At 37.7% G+C, this 18491-nt stretch overlaps 1 protein-coding gene across 2 annotated transcripts in view; it reads right to left on the bottom strand.

Annotated features, from left to right (window-relative positions):
- Nucleotides 1-18491, bottom strand: part of LOC135946653 (tachykinin-like peptides receptor 86C) — a 50927-nt gene that overhangs the window by 11549 nt on the left and 20887 nt on the right. For both annotated transcript variants that reach the window (XM_065494956.1, XM_065494957.1), the window contains exons 2-7: nt 18138-18447; nt 17071-17182; nt 14939-15040; nt 5948-6082; nt 4341-4421; nt 3234-3384 (exon numbers count right to left, since the gene is read on the bottom strand). In XM_065494956.1, the coding sequence (XP_065351028.1) occupies nt 3234-3384; nt 4341-4421; nt 5948-6082; nt 14939-15040; nt 17071-17182; nt 18138-18447 (891 nt within the window). The remainder of the gene's footprint in view (nt 1-3233; nt 3385-4340; nt 4422-5947; nt 6083-14938; nt 15041-17070; nt 17183-18137; nt 18448-18491) is intronic.

Here is an 18491-nt window from a genome sequence, read left to right as displayed (position 1 = left end):
TTGACAGAACCAGTAATTAAAATGAGAAAAAAAGGATCTTTTCGTCATTTTAAAAGCTGGAAGTTTGTTTTTTAAATTGAAGATTTTCAAATAGATTCTCCAATTTACAATTTTTTTATTTTTTTGGTGTTTATATTACAAACAGATCCCAAATCATTCAAGTTAAAAAAAATCTCTAGATGCAATCGGATATTTTGTTTTTAAATCGTTGTATGGCCAACATCAAAATAACTTTGAAAACTTGTGCATAGAGAGCAATAACCGAATAAATTATTTAGTAAAATGTTTAGAGTTATCAGAATTCTTACAATTCTGAAAATGAAATAAAGAAAAAAAATCCGTTTTTTTCCTTTTGAAGATCTTTGAAATTTTTGTTCCGTTCTAGTCGTTATTTCATCAACAGCCTTGCTACTAAAATTTTTTTTTTAGAAAGTTTTTGCTTCATTAAGCTCCCAAATCAATTAAATATAAAAATAATGTTCTAATTACGTATTGATTATTGTTTTTTGTATATTCTCCTCCAAGTCATGAACGTGGATGTCTCCTGGTTAACGATCATCTTAAGATACTCTTACTGTAATTTAAAAAGAGAAAGTCAGGATCAATAAATTTTGGAGACTTATTAGCTAACGATTAAAGCAATATGATTTCAACTTTCAAATCAATGTTGTCAAATTTTTACTTACGAAATCTATTCAAAAATTTTCAAGTCAATTCTTTCATTGCTAATTTGTTTTTGGTTTTCAGGATTAATATTATTGATTGTCGGTGCGGTTTTTCGTGGGAGAGTATTAACAGATGACAGGGTAAGTTTTGAAAAGTTTGCTACCCAAAAATGTTAATTTCTGGATCCACAGTGCTGCACAATATGTCTCGTTTATTAAATTAATTAACTTCAGAGCTTCGCACAATTTTACAGCTGCTTCCGGCAAAGTTTTAATGAGAGTGTAGCATTAAGAGCACAAAAGAAGTGGCTATTGTACTCGCAATCAGATATGCCGAAATCCAATAGGAATAATGCATGAAGGGGTGTTTGCCAGTTTTTCTCTGGTGAGTGCGTGGGCGGTCCTGGCGCGTCACCAGAAAAGCAAAAGGTATGAGTGAGGAAGGACATGCATTATATGACTCGGTGGCATTAGCGGGCACGGTTATCTCTTTACGTTACATTTCGGGCAGGGTGGCGCGAGCAGGTCTGTGGGCGGACACTTCCTCCCTGCCGTTAAAGGGGATGGCAGCGGCTGTAGCATTTCACTGCTCTTTTTCTGCTCCACAGCCGTGAAAAGCGATGAACACAGGTTTCCGTGTGCGCGGGGATTACGTGTGCGGTGTCCCAAAAATTAAACAGGCTGAGTGCGTTTGCCTTTCCTCAACGGCACAAGCTAGGTGGTTGAAAATCCTCGATTTGAATAGGCGCCAGTTGGAACGGATTGCTCGCCAAATGTTCGCAGAGGGACATTTTGTGGATTAAAAGCGCGTTCACCGACCATTATGTGAAAATAGAAATGAGACTGATTTAGAAAGCCAGTTCAGTCTGCTGGTAAAAGACGGAAACGAAAACATTTCGTCAGGACGGTCTCATTTGAGTATATTTCATCGCGTTTTTAAACAGATGAAAATCACTAGTATTGTTATATTTTATGAAAACCAATAAATTACAAGATGGGTATCATTCTCTGCTTTCATCTTAATTAGGATGAAAGGTATTGGGAATTTTTTAGAAAAAAATTCAAATTTTCGCTCTGCACAGCTCGCTATTTTGGCCCCACAAGCATAATCAAAAGTGCTTTTATCTTAAAAACTTATTATTACACTGCACACAGCATTTCTTGCAGAGAATTCTGAATTAATTGTAGTTGAAAACGTCCAACAACACTCATTTTTTTAATGACAAATATAGAGGTAGATCGTCCCAACCCACCACTCGCCTTCCATGTGATTTACCCCCTTCCATCACAAAATTCACCCGCCTGAAATTCACCATCCAATATTCAGAGGGACATTCTGCTTTCAATATTACGAATTCCAGAAGGAAATATTCCGTATACCATTTCGACGGCTGCAACTGCTGCCCTATCCATGTAGGATTTAACAGACAAGGGGCCTAAAATAATTTTACCTGCGAGAAATTGGCTTAGAAAACTAAAATGAAAAATATTCATCCCAGGATTACAACTTAAAGGCTCAAAATAAAATGCTGTCGATTTTTTCAAGCTATTTGTTGCTACATTGCTAGAAAAGTTTACTTAAGATTTGTAGGAAAAAAATAAATAAATGACTCTCTGTTTATGTCTCTCCTGCGGCTGAACATCTAGCTACTCATAATTAGCGCGGATCGTTATAAAAGAGTTAGCACGCTGGAAAGAGTTGAGCCTGCCGGTAAGTCGTAAAAGTTAGCTAAACACAAATTGCTCGCTCGGTGGAGCAATTTTGATGATTTAACGACCACGCGCTCATGCCCCTGGGCGCCATTTCGGTGAAATTCCTGCACTGCTGGGTGCGTTGTTGAGACGAAGGTGAAACGAGATGACTGTCAATTAAACGTTACTCGTATGTGTCTAACGTCATGTGACACAACGAGGCGGAAAATATTTTATAGCTTTTCGCTTACACTTAATGAGACAAGACACTTTTGTTCTCTGCCGGGCTGCGGCGTCGATTGTTCAAAGGAACAAAAACTTACTAAGCAGACGTCTTTTGAACAATATCATGAGTATAAGGTGGCACAAGAAAACGAAGATGTGTTAAAATTCCCGCTTTTCTTCCTGGAAAGCAGGGAGTCTCATCGCTCCAATTTAAATATTTAAGTCTCGATTAATCTTGTACTTGATTACGATTCTAATTCAATTGTGCAAGAAACCAAGTGGAATGCAATTATGTCGGTGTTCGAGCAAGAAACAGTAACATTATCCACTTAAAATTAGCAGCAATTTTGATCTCATTCGCCCTCCCCAAGGCCTTTCCTTACTTAACTCTCTCTGTATATTTGAGAGCTTTCCCTTTTCTCTTCTCTGCTCTCCGTCCGAAATTTTGCATACTTATTTTGCACACACAAATTTATTCAGCCTTTCCTATAAATTCATGAGAACTTCCGAGCACTTCCAGCGCTTTTTCACTTCGTCTCCTCTGGATTTCCTTGTCTGACCGAATAATTTTTCAACACCCCAACAAAAATGCAGATATCTGAAGTCAGAGGCATTGGATATTTAATGGACATGCGTCTGCGGGTGTTTTACCTTTCTCTTAGACCGGATGGAATCGATCTGGCGTTGCGTCAGTTCGCCAATTGACCTGCTGCCCCAGAGTTCGCGCCCCATCGCAGAGTAGCAGCCGGCCATAGCGACCATCGGCACCACGTAGGTCACGATGAACAGCACCACGTTGTAACTGCAAGCAAAATTATTTTTCTTTTATCTGCAATACTGAGAAAGCTGCAGGAAATTCACCATCCGCTTATGATAAACAAATTTAATGGCATAATAGTATTCCTGAAGAAGAAAAAAACATTTTTTTGTGGTTTTTCCATTACAAAAGTCAGTTAGTGCTTTACTGTTTGTATTAAAATTTGCTAACTAATGACCTCGAAACATACTTCGAGGGAGTATTAAGTATTAAATTTCCATCATTAATTATTCTTTCTTCTTGTAAAATTTGAGCTTAATTATTGCTCATATTTAATGATTCGTTCCAACTAACATTGCTAATAACATCAAGGAAATTGCCTTTGTCAGAGATCAGAGCTGATGAAGGAGGGAGGGATCTATTTTTAACCCGTATGTGAAATTGCTCTTTGTATTAATTAAAAACGTTTTCAATTCACAAAGATGTAAGGACTTAACGTTCTGTCACAAAAAAGTTTAGTTAACTGTAGAACAGGAAATAAGCTTGCTTTAAAATATTAAAAGCTGCTTTATAAGATTGGAATAGTATATAAGAGTAATGTTTAAATACTATTCAAAAATATTTCTGCTGCATTACATTTTATGCTTTTTGTATATTTTTTAAACATAAAGTGTTACAGTCCAACCAACTGAACCACTACTGAATTATTCAATCCAAAGTCGCCTCCCATTCTTTCCGCGTCGAGGAAAAAATTGCCTCTCGCGGAGCAAATGTTTAACAAACTAATGTCGTTACTGGCAATTTAATCAGGACCCTCCAGCTCGCCGTTTCGCACCAACAAAGCCAGTTTACAGTGTAGAATGCTCAAATGGGGGAAACTAATTGCCCGGCGCATCACGTTACATGGAATAATGGGGGTGCATTCAGCGTATGTCCATTGTTGCGTGCGCTCGTGTCATATCAATAGCATCTACACAATGCAGTAAATGTGCGGTACTTACACGTAGTCCATTGTGGAGTTCATTTGGTACCCGTCCGGCCACTTCAGGATGCATGATGTCCGCACTTGACCGCTGCTTGACCTGTGAACAAACCACATTATTAATGCTATTTCTTGCAACAAATTTGCATTTTCTAATTAGCAGTGAACTGGTGTGTACCATTTTATTGAAATATTAACAAATATCTTTTCACGCGGCCCAAAAGAAAAAAATTGATCTTTTCCTGACAATTTTATGAATTACAGTATGAATTGAGGTGTGTGGTAAAGTTGAAAAGCAATTATTTGTGTGAAACAAAATGCTAAAATATAACCTAAATTTTGCTACTAGCAAAATAAAATTGACATGAAATATAATTTTTCTTGTGCAAGAAATGTAGGTTTAAGAAATGGTAAAACAAGCGGTGAAAAAGCAGCGTGCTAAGAAAATACAACTCTGCACATATTTAAATTGATTTTCGAATTGAATCAATTTTGGTGAGCGTGATTTTTGCGTGGAGTACATGCGATATCGAGCACGTACAGTGCATCACGATTTGATTTTGCATGTGCCGAAGCTGATTGACAGTACAGAAAACACGTAACCACGTCTCTGTCTTGACGTTCTGTGCTGTGCTGTTTGTAAGCAATGCACGTCTTAGCAGCGGAGAATATAAATAATACAAAGCCCTCCAAAGTAGCGATTTGATGGATTTGATGATTGGCGAATGTGCAAACACATATGCGTCATTGCTACAGTGCTAGACCAAACAAAATGAGCCACTAAGTAAACGGGGCCTTTCAATCAGTGTTTGGCCACAATCGAGCACACAAGGCATTATTCGCGCATAATACACCTGGCCAGCGAGCAATATTCTGCTGCGTGTTTGCAGCCGCTGTTTGCACAGTTTTGTGCCCATAAACAAGATTGCTAACTGAGTGGTTCACTTTGGCCGGAAATATGGATCGGAATCGGAGAAAGATATTGACAAAAGTAAGGGACACAAAACAAGCCAGATTTGAACTTGATAAGATTATTCCAACCCTTGAAAATAAGTAGGGCTGCGCATATTTTATTTGGTTCGAAAATCTTCGTTTTTTTGCGTTTATCATTTCGGCAAGATATAAAAAGTTTTAATCTAACATGTATAATTGATATAATTTCGATCACAGTTTATTTTAAGATTGAGTTAATTGCGTTTTAAATGTAAAAAAAAAATAAAACAGAAATCGGATAAGATGAAGAGCAATTTGTTGAAAAATGCCAAAATAGTTTATCTTAGCTAATTTCTGAGTAATTTTAGCCTTTTATTTAGCAATAATACATAGATTTTTAAATTTACATAGATTTCTCGAAATTATTGCTTATTTTAAGACCATTAATTTCTATCAAAAATTGTAAAATCGATAAGCCCTTAAAATAATCAAGAACGGACCTAAAAATCAGTGACATGGACTGCCGCTTCAAGAGATTCCCTCGTTCTAGATAGATGGGAACCATGTTTTTTATTCATCGAAAAATCCTAAAAATACAATAAGTGAAATAAATTCATTATTGTATTTTCACCAACTAAATAAAGCGATTTCATCAGAGTGGATCGAATGAACTGATAGAGAAAAAACACTTACTTGCGTGTGATGGTCTCGGAGTAGAGGAGGCATGGAAAGCCGAGTGTGGCAGACGCTACCCATATCACGACTATTGTCACTCGGGCGCTGAGCTTGGACATCCGGGGCTGCAAGGGGCGAACAATGGCCAAGTACCTGCCGGCAAACGGGGCCAAATGTTTAGTGGTCTCCGATTGATGGGCGCACATTGAGTCAAAAATTGTCTCTTGTGAATGGCAGGCGGGAGAGGAAAAGCTCTTGATGTGTTTGCTCTTTTCTCTGGCGCAATGAACTTAAATCGCCAAGAGGCTTTTGTTCGCTGTTGGCAGCATGGCTTAGAGCCACAAGAGCACTGCATTATACCTGCCTGCAGGAAACATCCACATACGGTCTGGATTAGCTTACAAGGTTTTTAATTACACTCCCGCTTGGAAACGGTATGTGCTTTCAATTCAATTATTACTATTAGGCTGTTAATTGAAGTCACGGTCATCACCATCTATATTTCTGCGAGCTTCAAATCTTCACGGGGCAAATAATGCAATTTTATGCGAAATTTTCTAAAATCGTCTGAAATTGCCAAAACTGTTTAAAAGCCTCTACATTTTAACACATCTAGTTCGGCGACAATTCCTAAAAATGAGCATATTCCTCCTTTTTAGGGCATTTTACTTGGAGGATATTATTATCAAGAACGTTCATTCAAAAAGAGGAATTAAGTAAACAAAGTCAGCCCAGTATGTTTGCGCTGAATTTGCTAAAACTATTCCACTGACGCGTATATCGGCTTTGCCAAAACTCCACGCCCAGTTGCTATTTTCGGTCCAATATTATCACGACGCATATTACCACCAAAACTCGCAGGTTTACCAGCCGCGCCTGGTTGCGCAAAGGGATGAAAGGAAAATAAATCGTGAAATAATCCTATTACGAGCTCATTTTCAATGGAAAACTCGCTAAGAGCCAGTTTGAGTAACGGTCCACAAAACATCGATTGAATATTCCGCAACGACTAGGGTGCTTTGATAAATTGTGAACATATTTTTTTGGTTGAATTTTGTTGGCTTTGATAAAAAGTCGCTCCGAAGTTAAGTAATTGTTGCTAGTATTCTATCAGTGACCACACAAACGAGTTGGTTGCTTGTTTAGCGCAAAATATTTTTTGTCCTTGAAAGCTCCATCAGAGCCAATTTTAAGACACGTTTCAGAATCATGAAAAATGGGAGGGCTTCTATTTAGTGCATTCTTCTGAAGATTTAATTTAATAAAATTCTGGTAGCTGTCATTTCGGTCTTTATTAAAAACAAGCCAGGAAGCACGCTAGAGCCTGTGAAAGTTCTTTAAATTCCCCGACTTAAGTTTCGTAACACACGCACAGAATAAAATTTTCCCAATTATGATATCATTCCTAACTCTTTCAGATTCCCGGTCACCCTATGTGATTTTTTCTACCTCTCCGATGTGACTGTTCCCCACCTTTGTCGTTTGTTTTATCAAACTACCAAAAGATAAAAAATTGTAGGCTGACGTGACTTTCCCAGTTTGTTGTTTGACTGCAACACGAGGAAGCACAAAAATGATATTATTTTTGCTGTTGCGTTCACGTCAGCACAACATTTATGGTCAACAAGGACGTCATATGATCAGAAAGTTATGAAAGGGACGTGTACGCTTACAATTTGCTGATATATTTTTTCCAAGCTAAGCTCATGTGTAAAGCTGTAACACTCGCAATAGATGATTTTTCTCGTAGTCTGATTACAATTGTGGTTAGACAGAAGATTATGTCCCAAACGATTAACTTGATTTGATTTTTAAATTTTTACTTGTGAGTGTTTGGTACTAAATTTTATGAGTATGTTATTTTGATATTTAACTTTTATATAATATTTTTAATGGTTTTAATCAATCACCAAACTTGTATTTTCACTCTACTTCCAGTCACTTCTAGACATCTATTTTTACCAATCTTTAGTCTGCTGTGATGAAAGCGCATCTTAAAACTTTTCTTATTCATCTTCATTGTTAGTGAAGTTCAAATATTTGACTTCACTTGATTCCAAGCTTCAGATTTATATGAAATTGATGTGCGCGCGTTAGAAAAAGATCCGTCAACTGTAATGGATCAAAGTGAAACAGTATTGAGATAGCGGCGTTGCGTAAAAGCCGAATAGAGTGGCGGCGTGACTGAGACTGATATCATCAAAGGGTCGACCGTCGACCGACATAAAAAAGGAAGGAGCGGAAGAGATGCGATCAGTAATGAAATGGGGGGCGAAATATCTGTGGAATGCGCAGCTTACTCGATTTGGCGCCGTCTTTCTTCCTTTCTTTTCCACTTCCTCCTTTTCTCATTTCACTGTGGAGTCATAAACAAAGCGAATGCGGCTTGACACCATGAATATTAATACGCGGGGGTGAGTGTGACACGTGCGTGGTTATGGTGCCGTTTTATGGAAAAAGCAACCTTTTCTTGACGCTTTCTTGCTTATTTTTAGCAACACGGTGAATTTCTTGATTTTAAAACAACAGTCATTTTATAGAATGAAAAATAACTAAAAGAGTACCATTAAATTGGGAAAATAAATAATGGCAAAGAAACCTCCAGATTAATACCAAGAAAAACAATATCCTTGGTTTCAACTAAATCACTGCGAGAAATTAGAGTTTGTGCAAACAACAAAATACATGTATGTTTAGCTTTAACATTTCACGCTAAAAGAGTCTATTTACTTTGTTTTGTAAACTAGGCGTATCCCTGCTGGCAAAATTTTAAGTAGCAGTGTAATTTTTGAAATATAACTTTTTATGAATCTTTTTCCTAGTTTACACTTGGTCGATTTACATACTCGCACCCGACATGCATTTGGGGAACTTCATTAAAAATTAACTCTTTCTTCTGTACCTCTCTAGCTACATATCTAGAAGGGGTTTCAAAGTTTTCGGCGAAGCCAGAAATTTTATTAACTTTTACACCGCGAGAGAGGGAAATTTCTAAACGAAGTTAATGTTTACATCTTGAGAGATGTTGAAAGCCAGAGCTAGGATTCCCTTCATGAATATTGCCGGGTTTATATTAACTTGAAAATTCATGACAAAAACATTAATTTGCGTGGAATGAAGTCAGGATGAGCAGCTATAAATGAATTCCCCCTTTATGGTACAAACAGGAAAGCATTTTACCTAGCCAGCCGTTGAAAGTGATTGACTGTTTCGGTTTCTCATTACTAAGCACGATCAAAGAGAGAATGAAACGTGACAAATTCGCGTAAAATGGAAACTCCGCCTGGAAAACTCCGCCAGCACATTTTCTCTCCGTGCGAAAAATTGCAAGCCCCAGAAATCGATCCTCGTTTTGAAGCTATTTCTGATTCTTTTGATGGGAAATTCGGTGTACCATTAATTATTGTTTAAATCATATAGGATATTGTGGGAAAGTGTTAATATGAAATATTTTCCCACATCAAAATGAATTCGAAACTATTTAAGACCTTTCGTAAATCTCAGCCCAATTTCAAAGCTTTTAATAATTTTTTATCCAGGCCAGGCCAAGCCAGAGTCTTGACTCTCTAGTATTGTAGATGGCACTCGACTGCTATTTTTATCATTTTGGGTATTAACTTAATTTACTTATAAACATTTTGGTGACCACCCGACGTGACCTGATGCCCAAGGTCACGTCGGGTGGTCACCAAAATGTTTATAAGTAAATTAATATGTGTATTATTCAATTTTCCACTAACCGTTTGTGTCATGTGGTGTAAAATAAAATTTACTTTTTAAAAGACTAAATTGGAACTGATCAAGTTAAATAATTTTTCTCAACTAGTTTTCTTGTCAATAATTCTCTTTGCTATCATGCCTTAAAGAACGATCGAATGATTGGTTTATCCATAAAAGATAAATTTCCAGTTCTTCCTATTTATTACACGCCAGATGACGTTGCAATATATTGCACCAGCTTTCATGCTCTTCAAATTTCTCGGTCCATAACAAATAGCACTAAAACTGTGATATTGCGACACAATAACGGAGGTCAGAAAAGTATTAAGGCCATTTTCCGACTTATCTCCCTTATATTCGGGAAAAACCTTTTTTGCTACGCAGGCACCATAAATCGTATCTAACGCCGGCTTTGCACACGCTTGAATTATTCATTTGGTAGGCGACATGCAAATTTTTTTCAAGCAGGCTCATTTCTCCAGGCTCAAAACTCTCTTCTGCGGAATGAGATTGAGATGAGTCAATGCTTTCAGCATTCCCCACAAATAAAAATGGATATAAAATGAAGTGCTTTGCTCCATTCTCAGAAATGAACGTGCCTGTCGGCAATGTGTATTGATTGAGCAGCACAACCCCGAATTCGGTTATTAGGCACCTTCAAATTCGCGGAAAATTCTATTGTGATGAAAAGAGGCGTCCTTTCAATAGGTTTCAATCCAATCTAGTATGGAAAATAAATAAGCCGTTATATCCTTTTTTAGCTTCGCTGACTGAATAAAAATTGATAGCATCGAATATCATTATATTGAATTCACCAGTTGCATAAACCCTAAGTGTTCGAAGCCGCCAACAGATGGCGCCACCGTAGACTTTCGATTTTAAGGCACTTCCGCTGCGATTTCAGACTCAATCTAGCTACTGTGTATTCTTCAATTAATTTGCTAATTTTTGACGTGCTGAAAACCAAAATCGGTTCAGCCAATCGCCGTAGAATCGTGAAAAACTATTTTAAGAAATAAAAAAATCTTTTCCAACGTTTCTACGGCGAACGGCTGAACCGATTTTGGTTTTCAGCGCGTCAAAAAAAAGCAAATCAATTAAAAAAAGCAAAATAGCTAGATTGAGTCTGAAATCGCAGCAGAAATGCCTTAAAACCGCTTCAATCAAAATTTTTTAGAAAGTCTGTGGTTGCGCCATCTGTTGGCGGCTTCAATAACGAAGGGTTTATGCAACTGGTCAATTGATGTAAAAAAATCAACATTCAAAGAAAATTAACTTGCTAACTATAAATTGACGAAAATATAACGTCTTTTATTCACTAGATCTCTAGCAAAAAAGGCATTTAATAATGGAGTCTCATAGCGTCATCAAACTTCACTTAACTATCACCGTCCATGAAAGAAAATATCTCTGGGTATTCTGATTTGTTATGGCCGGTAATTAATGCGAGTATCATTTATTGTCCGTCAAGCAATTTGGTGTTCAAAAATATGAAATTATGCTGTTTTATTGTTTTTATAGTTCTATAATGTGGGTTTCTCTTTGCCTGTTAATAATAATGAATTAAATTATACTAAGCTGTTTTTTTGCATCTTGGACTTATGCGCTTCAATAAATGTGTTTCAAGTAGTAATGCAGATAAAATTAGAATCATTAATTTCTTTGCAATCATTATCAAGTTTATTGCTTAAAAAATTAAATTATAAAAAAGACACTGATTGTTCGTGCTAATGCACTATGACCCAAATTTCGGCAATTTGTACAAAATATTTAATTCACGATCAATTTGGCAGTCAAGAGACAATATTAGCCCTCCTATCCTTCAGTTGTCCGCCTATACTTTACTTGTCTTGCACTTTGGCTCACGCCAGCGAATTTTTTTTCAGGAACAAAAGTGCACTCTCTACGGCCAAACCAGTTCATTTTCAGTGTTTCTCAAACCTTATATTACAGCAGAGGTTACATGAAAAGATATTTTTCTTCATTTTTTTAAGCTTATTGTCAAGAAAAGAAAATCTGTGCAGCTCTTCCTAAAAATTGACTCTATTGCTAATTTTTCTTCTTGCGGCAAAATTTGTTTGCGCATTGGCTTTTTCTTCGCTTGGTTTCCCACATTGGGCTGCTAAATTGTTTCATCAAAAAGTTCTACAGAGCGTAAACCAATTAGCGATCACCGCCACCGAGACTCGGGCAAAACACACACCTATACGTAGCTATTTCAGGCGAGAGAGGAAACAGGGACTGTCATCATACCACAAACGCCGGTCACAACATACCCATCATATTATTACACGTCTAGTTTGTAGGAACTTCAACGCAACTTGGCATCTGATGCTTTCCGCTCCGTTGGTTCTTCGCGATTCATACTTTTCCAAGCAACATTTTTACAATGAAGACGCAACAGCGCACATTAATTTGAAAGCTGCATACGTTGTATTTTACACAAAATTAAAACCTTGCCTTCTATGCTGACAAGAAGCAAGAGAATAAGCTTTGTTTAAAAAATCAGCTGTTACGCTTGCTGAATGTTTTTAGCGTGTTTCAGCAACAACTACTTTTACTGCGTCACTCATAAAATAGCTCCCCTAGATTAATCGGATCCGCGAGAGAAGGATAAAATTTTTACAGCTCCTCACACAATTAAAATTTTTTACTGCTTCTGTATCGCTACTTTCTTTTCCAGTATGGGGTGTCGGCGCACGCAACCTGTACGACAGGTCACTTTTGCTCCCCACTCGTCGCTGCAGCGGCTATCGTGGGCTCCTTCTTTGAGGCTGGGGGCCACACCAGCATGCCTTTCACGGGATGAATGTGTATCGTTTCAATAAAAGACACCGGTGCGGGGGCGTCAACATGAGCTACGCAATCCAACAACCCGAACAGCCATATTTTACCTTTCTCCATCAAGGATATCAAAGGATTATTCGTATTTTCGTTGCTTCAATGACGGCTTTTATTGCATTTTCATCATGCAAACGTACTCTCACGGTGTCGCGAAATTAACACAACTTTTGATTAAAATTTGTAACGCTCTCTGTTCAGCATTCCGATTTATTCATCTCTACTGCTACTCGTTGAACGATGTGCAATGCAAAGCGGCACCAGATGTTAATATTCTAGGACTGAGCGCGGACGAAATTTAATTAATGTTACATGTGATGCTGGAAACCTCGCAGCAGTTTTTGTAAAATTCAGAACGAGATGCACGCTGCCGGGGCAAAGTGAGCACAGCAATGGTAATTGAATTAAGCCTCGGCCAGTGACCACGGTGAAAATGCTTTCCTGGAAAAGAGCACCGCGACGTGCCCTTCAACCCAAATAACTCTAAATCCAGGCAAATGCGTGCAAAGTTATTTTCGTTAAAGCTGACAGGTGACCAATAAAACATAAGCCTCCAAAAGCTGCTTAGTTTTGTGCCTTTTTCAAAAGTTGAACAATGTCTGTATGCATTAAACTGAGCATGTGAACAATTAAAAAACTCTAAATTCAATCTTATCAATTATTTATTAAAGTAACCCCTATAGAATGCAAGATTTCATATCAATTAAAAATTGATAACAACTAAAAAATCACCGTTTTAGCATAACTGAATGTAAATCGATACATTTTCTTCTTGATTGTGCGGTCAAGGTCATCTTGATTCTATTTTACACCCTCTAAAACCACACCTATATTATAATCACGTGTTTTCAACTATTTAGTATGACGTGTAAGAAATAACATACAGAAATGAATAAAATTAATTCATCATTCGTATTATGTTACTTTTCGATTAAAAACATAGTTAAAAATGCATAATTGTGAGGAAATGATGTAGAGCTAGGTGATTTTGTATGAATCATGTCGAAAAATCTACATCGGCCAAATCTTTGTAGATATTTTTTTAATCTGATTTTTTATAGTAACTTGACTCAAACCATCCACTCAAATTGTTCAAACTGCTACTAAATTACTGAGGATTGCAGACATTAGGATCCAGCAATAATAGGTCGGATATCTTGTTACCTTGCTATCGCATCGCGGGGTAACTAGATTTTCAAATACTTGTTTTAATTAAGTAGCATTTAACTACAAAAAATCTCCCGATGAATGGAGCATTGAAGATGACAGCGCATAAAAAACTAAAGGTGTAAACAACCTTTAGCATGATGTCTGGTTAAATGAAATAAATTACCATATAACTTGTATTTGGAAGTTTCGTGCTTTGCTGCAATTTTTGTAAGACAAGTAATCCGGTAAAACGTCTGCTGCGCAGGCCTCTCATCAGCGGCAAAATCGCAGTCTAAGCCTTAGGTATGAGGGCGAGGGCCCGAGATTATTCTCCGTCTTTTCGGAGGTCTGTGGCGCAAAGGCGAAAAGATGAGGCACGAAAGTAAGACAAATTGCCTCTTGTTTGCTCACTCGCCTCACTAACACCAAGGTTAATCCGAACTCGGCAAAAGAAGTGCTTCGTGTGTGCACAACACCGACAAAGCTCGCCGTCATGGGTGGAAAGAGGCAGATTCTCCCTGGGGTGTCGAACTGATGAAAATGGAGGGCCAGGCACTTTCTGATTTAAAACCAATTTAGCCAAGATATATATCATGAACTGTACATTAATTTTTTTAAAGAAAGTAATCCATATACAAAATATTACAAATAAATTTGATTTTTAAATTTATTTGTGGCTTTTTTCTTAGTTGATCATTTTATATAAATAAGTTTCTCATTCTGGTTTCCTTAATTTTTCGTGAATTTATTTGTTAAAAACCTTTCAAAATCATAATCAGAAATAAGTTCTGCATTATCAACTTTTTAAAAGTGACAGATTCGTTCATCTTTTCATTAAAACAAGTTCATCAAAGCGTGAACGGGGAAGAGAGGAAGCACCAGACGGGAAAATTGCAGTTTGTATTTTTAAATCATACAACTCGTTTTCGCAGCAATGTCAAAGAGAGGTCACGTAAGATTTTCTAAGCTTGTATTTTCATCTAAAATATTTATGGCAAGTTGAATAATTTATCTTCTTCCAGTGACATTCTTCCAACTCGTTGCAAAACATTATTCATGACCAATGCGCCCAGGTAGGTAGGATAGTTTTGTTTCTAAATTCTGACCTGAGCGAGTTCGAGTGTGTGGCGGAAAAGCATCATTGTTGAATATTTTAAGCTCAGAAGTCGTCTTCTTGCCACGCGGAAAGGCAAACTAAAAACATCTCGGGAGTGCACGTATCTCGGAACATTTTATAAGCACGTTCTAGCAGACGAAAAGTCTCTGCTGAGCACACAAACACACACACTGTATACGTACCGATCCATCGAGATGCCAGTCAGGGTGAACACGCTGGCAGCAACCGTGACGTTCGCCACGAAGTTGTTTATTGTGCAATAAGACGTGCCGAACTGCCAGTCGCTGCGAACAGACGTACCAATTTTCTCATTAATTAATCAAATCGAGGAGTAAAAAATAGTTTTTTGCGCTTGTCACATCGCAGTTTTTGTGTTGTAGGGGCGAGCAAACGTAAATTGTTCGCCGAGTGGGCTGTCGTTGGCAGTTTTTACTTGAGACATAAGTGTTTGGAGAGTTGGACAGTTTGGAGAGAGAGAGAGAGAGAGAGAGAGAGAGAGAGAGAGAGAGAGAGAGAGAGAGAGAGAGAGAGAGAGAGAGAGAGAGAGAGAGAGAGAGAGAGAGAGAGAGAGAGAGAGAGAGAGAGAGAGAGAGAGAGAGAGAGAGAGAGGAGAGAGAGAGAGAGAGAGAGAGAGAGAGAGAGAGAGAGAGAGAGAGAGAGAGCAGGCATCTTGTCTTTAGCTTGGCAGAATGCGGGGTAAAAACTAAAAAGTTTGTTTTAGCGTGACGCATATAAACATGCCATCGCCAAAATTCATCTCAGCAGCAAAAACATTTTTTATCTCTCATTATGTGTATTTCTTCTAACCTAGGAATTAAAAATTTGTTTAGCAAAAATCAAATTATGCTCCCTCATTGATTTCCTTTCAATTAATGTGGCCATGAGAGTTCTCATGTTCTCTAAACTAAATTTAAACGAAGGTTTGATTAAAGATTCAAATTTTGACGAGTGGCAAATATCTTTGTTTATTTCTTTAAATATTAATTAAAAAAACTAGGCTGATTGTGAGTACTACCACTCTTATTATTTGATATGTTTTCCCACTTATTTGGGCTTAGCTGTACACTTGGCGTATTATTGCTGAAGTCCTGGAATTTTCATTTCCAGAAAATGAGACGTTTTGATTTGCAGGATTTGAAGAGAAGTAAATTCTATTTCGGGGAAAGTGACTTACAAAAAAGCTCATTAAATTATACAGTAAGACCTGCCATTTCTATGCGAAAGTTTTATTTTCTGCGTTTTCGAAGAGCTGCCACTTGCACTTTCCTTGAGAGGGAGGACGAGCCTCTAGTTTGGACAGTTGGATGGAGTTGCCGAATTCGAGTGTACTTTTTGTGCTAGCTAGCAAAACTTTGTGCTTCTGGAAAATGTATGCGGTTGTACAACAGTTTGCGCTAAGTGGGTACCGCTGTTTCCTGCTCTCGCCTCGGCATAATGGTGAAATATGCACGAAATGCTGTCCGCGCGCGGAAAAAAATTAGATCCCGTCCGAAAAAGAATTATTCAGTCACACGGCACAAACTTTTTTCGCTTGCTAGCAAAAAAAGACATAGGAGGAAGCTTCCAGAAGTCCAAATTGAGGCATGAATTATGCTGACAGAGGAGCAGCGGCGCTCTACTCATTTTCTTTTTATTCCGTTTTTCCTTGCCTCTCGGCGAGAGTACACTACGTTAGTTGATCGCGAGTTTTGTGCCATTTTTGCGAATTTACTCTTTAAAGTTTGTTAACTTGCAAACAATTTGTTCCGCCCACGGTACAGCAGATCGCTTTTCGGAAGTATCCCTCTATCTGCTATTGCTCAAACGAGAGTTTCAATCTCGGATATACTGTCAAAATGCCATACAAAATCATGTAGCGTTAACTTCGGTAGGGGAAAGACTCCAGCAGCATAGAGATGAGTTGCTCCTGATGGAAATATGTATTTTGCATCCATATATATTTTGTTTGTTTGGGTAAGGGAAAGTTTATGGGAAATCATAATACCTTGAGCAACTGAACGCCAAAGCAACTTCTATTCCCAGATATTTGTTACTGATATATTATTTTCCAATTTGTTCAGGATACTCCACGTTAAATTTTGATTCAATTTAATTCAAATTACAAGATTTTTTTGCTACTGTTGTTAACTTTTGGAGGAAGTCAGACAAATTATCATTATCATTTTTAATGATACTTATTCATCATACTTTTTGAGCTTTTATTATTAGTTGAAAGTATTTTCAGGAAAAATGAAGCACTTTGACTTAGGGTTCAATGGAAGCTTGATTTCGCAAAAATCTCTGGCTTATTTGCACAGTTTGTTTGCTAACGAACCTGTTGATCATGTAGACGAAGTTGAAAATGCAGTTGAAGACGGCCATGAAGAGGTCGGCAACACTCAGGTTGACGAGAAAGTAATTTGTCACGGTCCGCATACGACGATGAGCTGCAATTAAAATTGAATCATCGCAATCAGCGCGTGAAGGATGGAAAGAACTTGTTAGTTTTCTTTGAAGCAAGAAAACTGGACAAAAACTACTTCAGCATTATGCATCTCATTTGCATATTCTGCGTGATGCGCAAAAAGCATGGGAAAGTTTTTATATATTGCGTACGCAGAGAGATGCGCAATTTGTGAGCAGCCTGGGATGAGCTCTTTGAAATGCTCATTTAAGAAACAAATTAATTAAGAAATTTATTTCGTATCATCAAATATACTCTATTGCTTGCTTGTTCATTCAACTCATTCTTCAAATAATGTTATTATTAGATAAAAATAAACTGATCTCATTTTATTTAGGATCATCTAGCCGCCATTATGAAATGAACGTATAGGAATCATTAGTCAAAGATTGTGATGAAGATGGGAATAAAAACAGGGTTTTCCACATTTGCAATACGCAAAAATACACCACTGGTTTTTCCACAAAAAAACAACTGGAAACCTCCTTCCAATTTTGGAGTTTTTTTCACATATTTCCGAGTTTTGCTGAATTTGTTCTCCAATAAGGTTTGCGACAAACATAACAGACGATATGAAAAATTCCACTAAATTTAAATTGATCCATTTTTTCTAATCAGTGGCACAAAAATATCTCCTATACAAATTCACGTGATTAAAAAAATGCAGGAACCCGCAAAAAGAAAACAGTTTTTGCGCTGCAGTGCGTTTTTCCGAAAAAAATGCTGGTTTTTCCGAACCCTGCTTGATGCAATGCAATTATATACAGTTCTTAAATTTTCTTTTAATTGAACCAGTGTTTGGAGCTATAAAACTTTGTTAACCGGTCGAAAAATTTCATTTGTACTTTTATACGATTCTAATATCAATAGAAAAAAACTTAGTTTATTATATGACTTTTTGTGATTTTAAAATTTTCCTCCAAAACTGCAGAACTCACCTAATACGATCCACATGACAATTGAGTTTCCGCCGACGGCGACGAACACCATGACCGCAAACACGGTGCTCCAGGCGAGCTGCTGCCACCAGGCCATGTGGTGCTGCGTGGAGGAGCGTTTGCGAGTCGGCGGCGCCGCCGTTGTGCCCCTGGGGACCGCCGCACTTTGACAGTCCGAATCTTCAGGGGGGCCGCTGCTACTGTCCAAGCTTGCATTCAAGTCGCTGCGGTTCAGCGATGCATTCCAGCCCAGACACAGCAGGCTGCGGTTTACCTCGCTCGCGATTTTTTCTAATGGCGGCGGATGGACCTGAAACAAATTATTATACTATACATTAAAAATAATTATGGTCG

The sequence above is a fragment of the Cloeon dipterum genome, chromosome X, assembly GCF_949628265.1.
Source record: "Cloeon dipterum chromosome X, ieCloDipt1.1, whole genome shotgun sequence".
NCBI classification, from domain to species: domain Eukaryota; kingdom Metazoa; phylum Arthropoda; class Insecta; order Ephemeroptera; family Baetidae; genus Cloeon; species Cloeon dipterum.
Note: the sequence above shows the minus strand (reverse complement) of the source record. Positions and strands in the feature narration are given on the sequence as shown.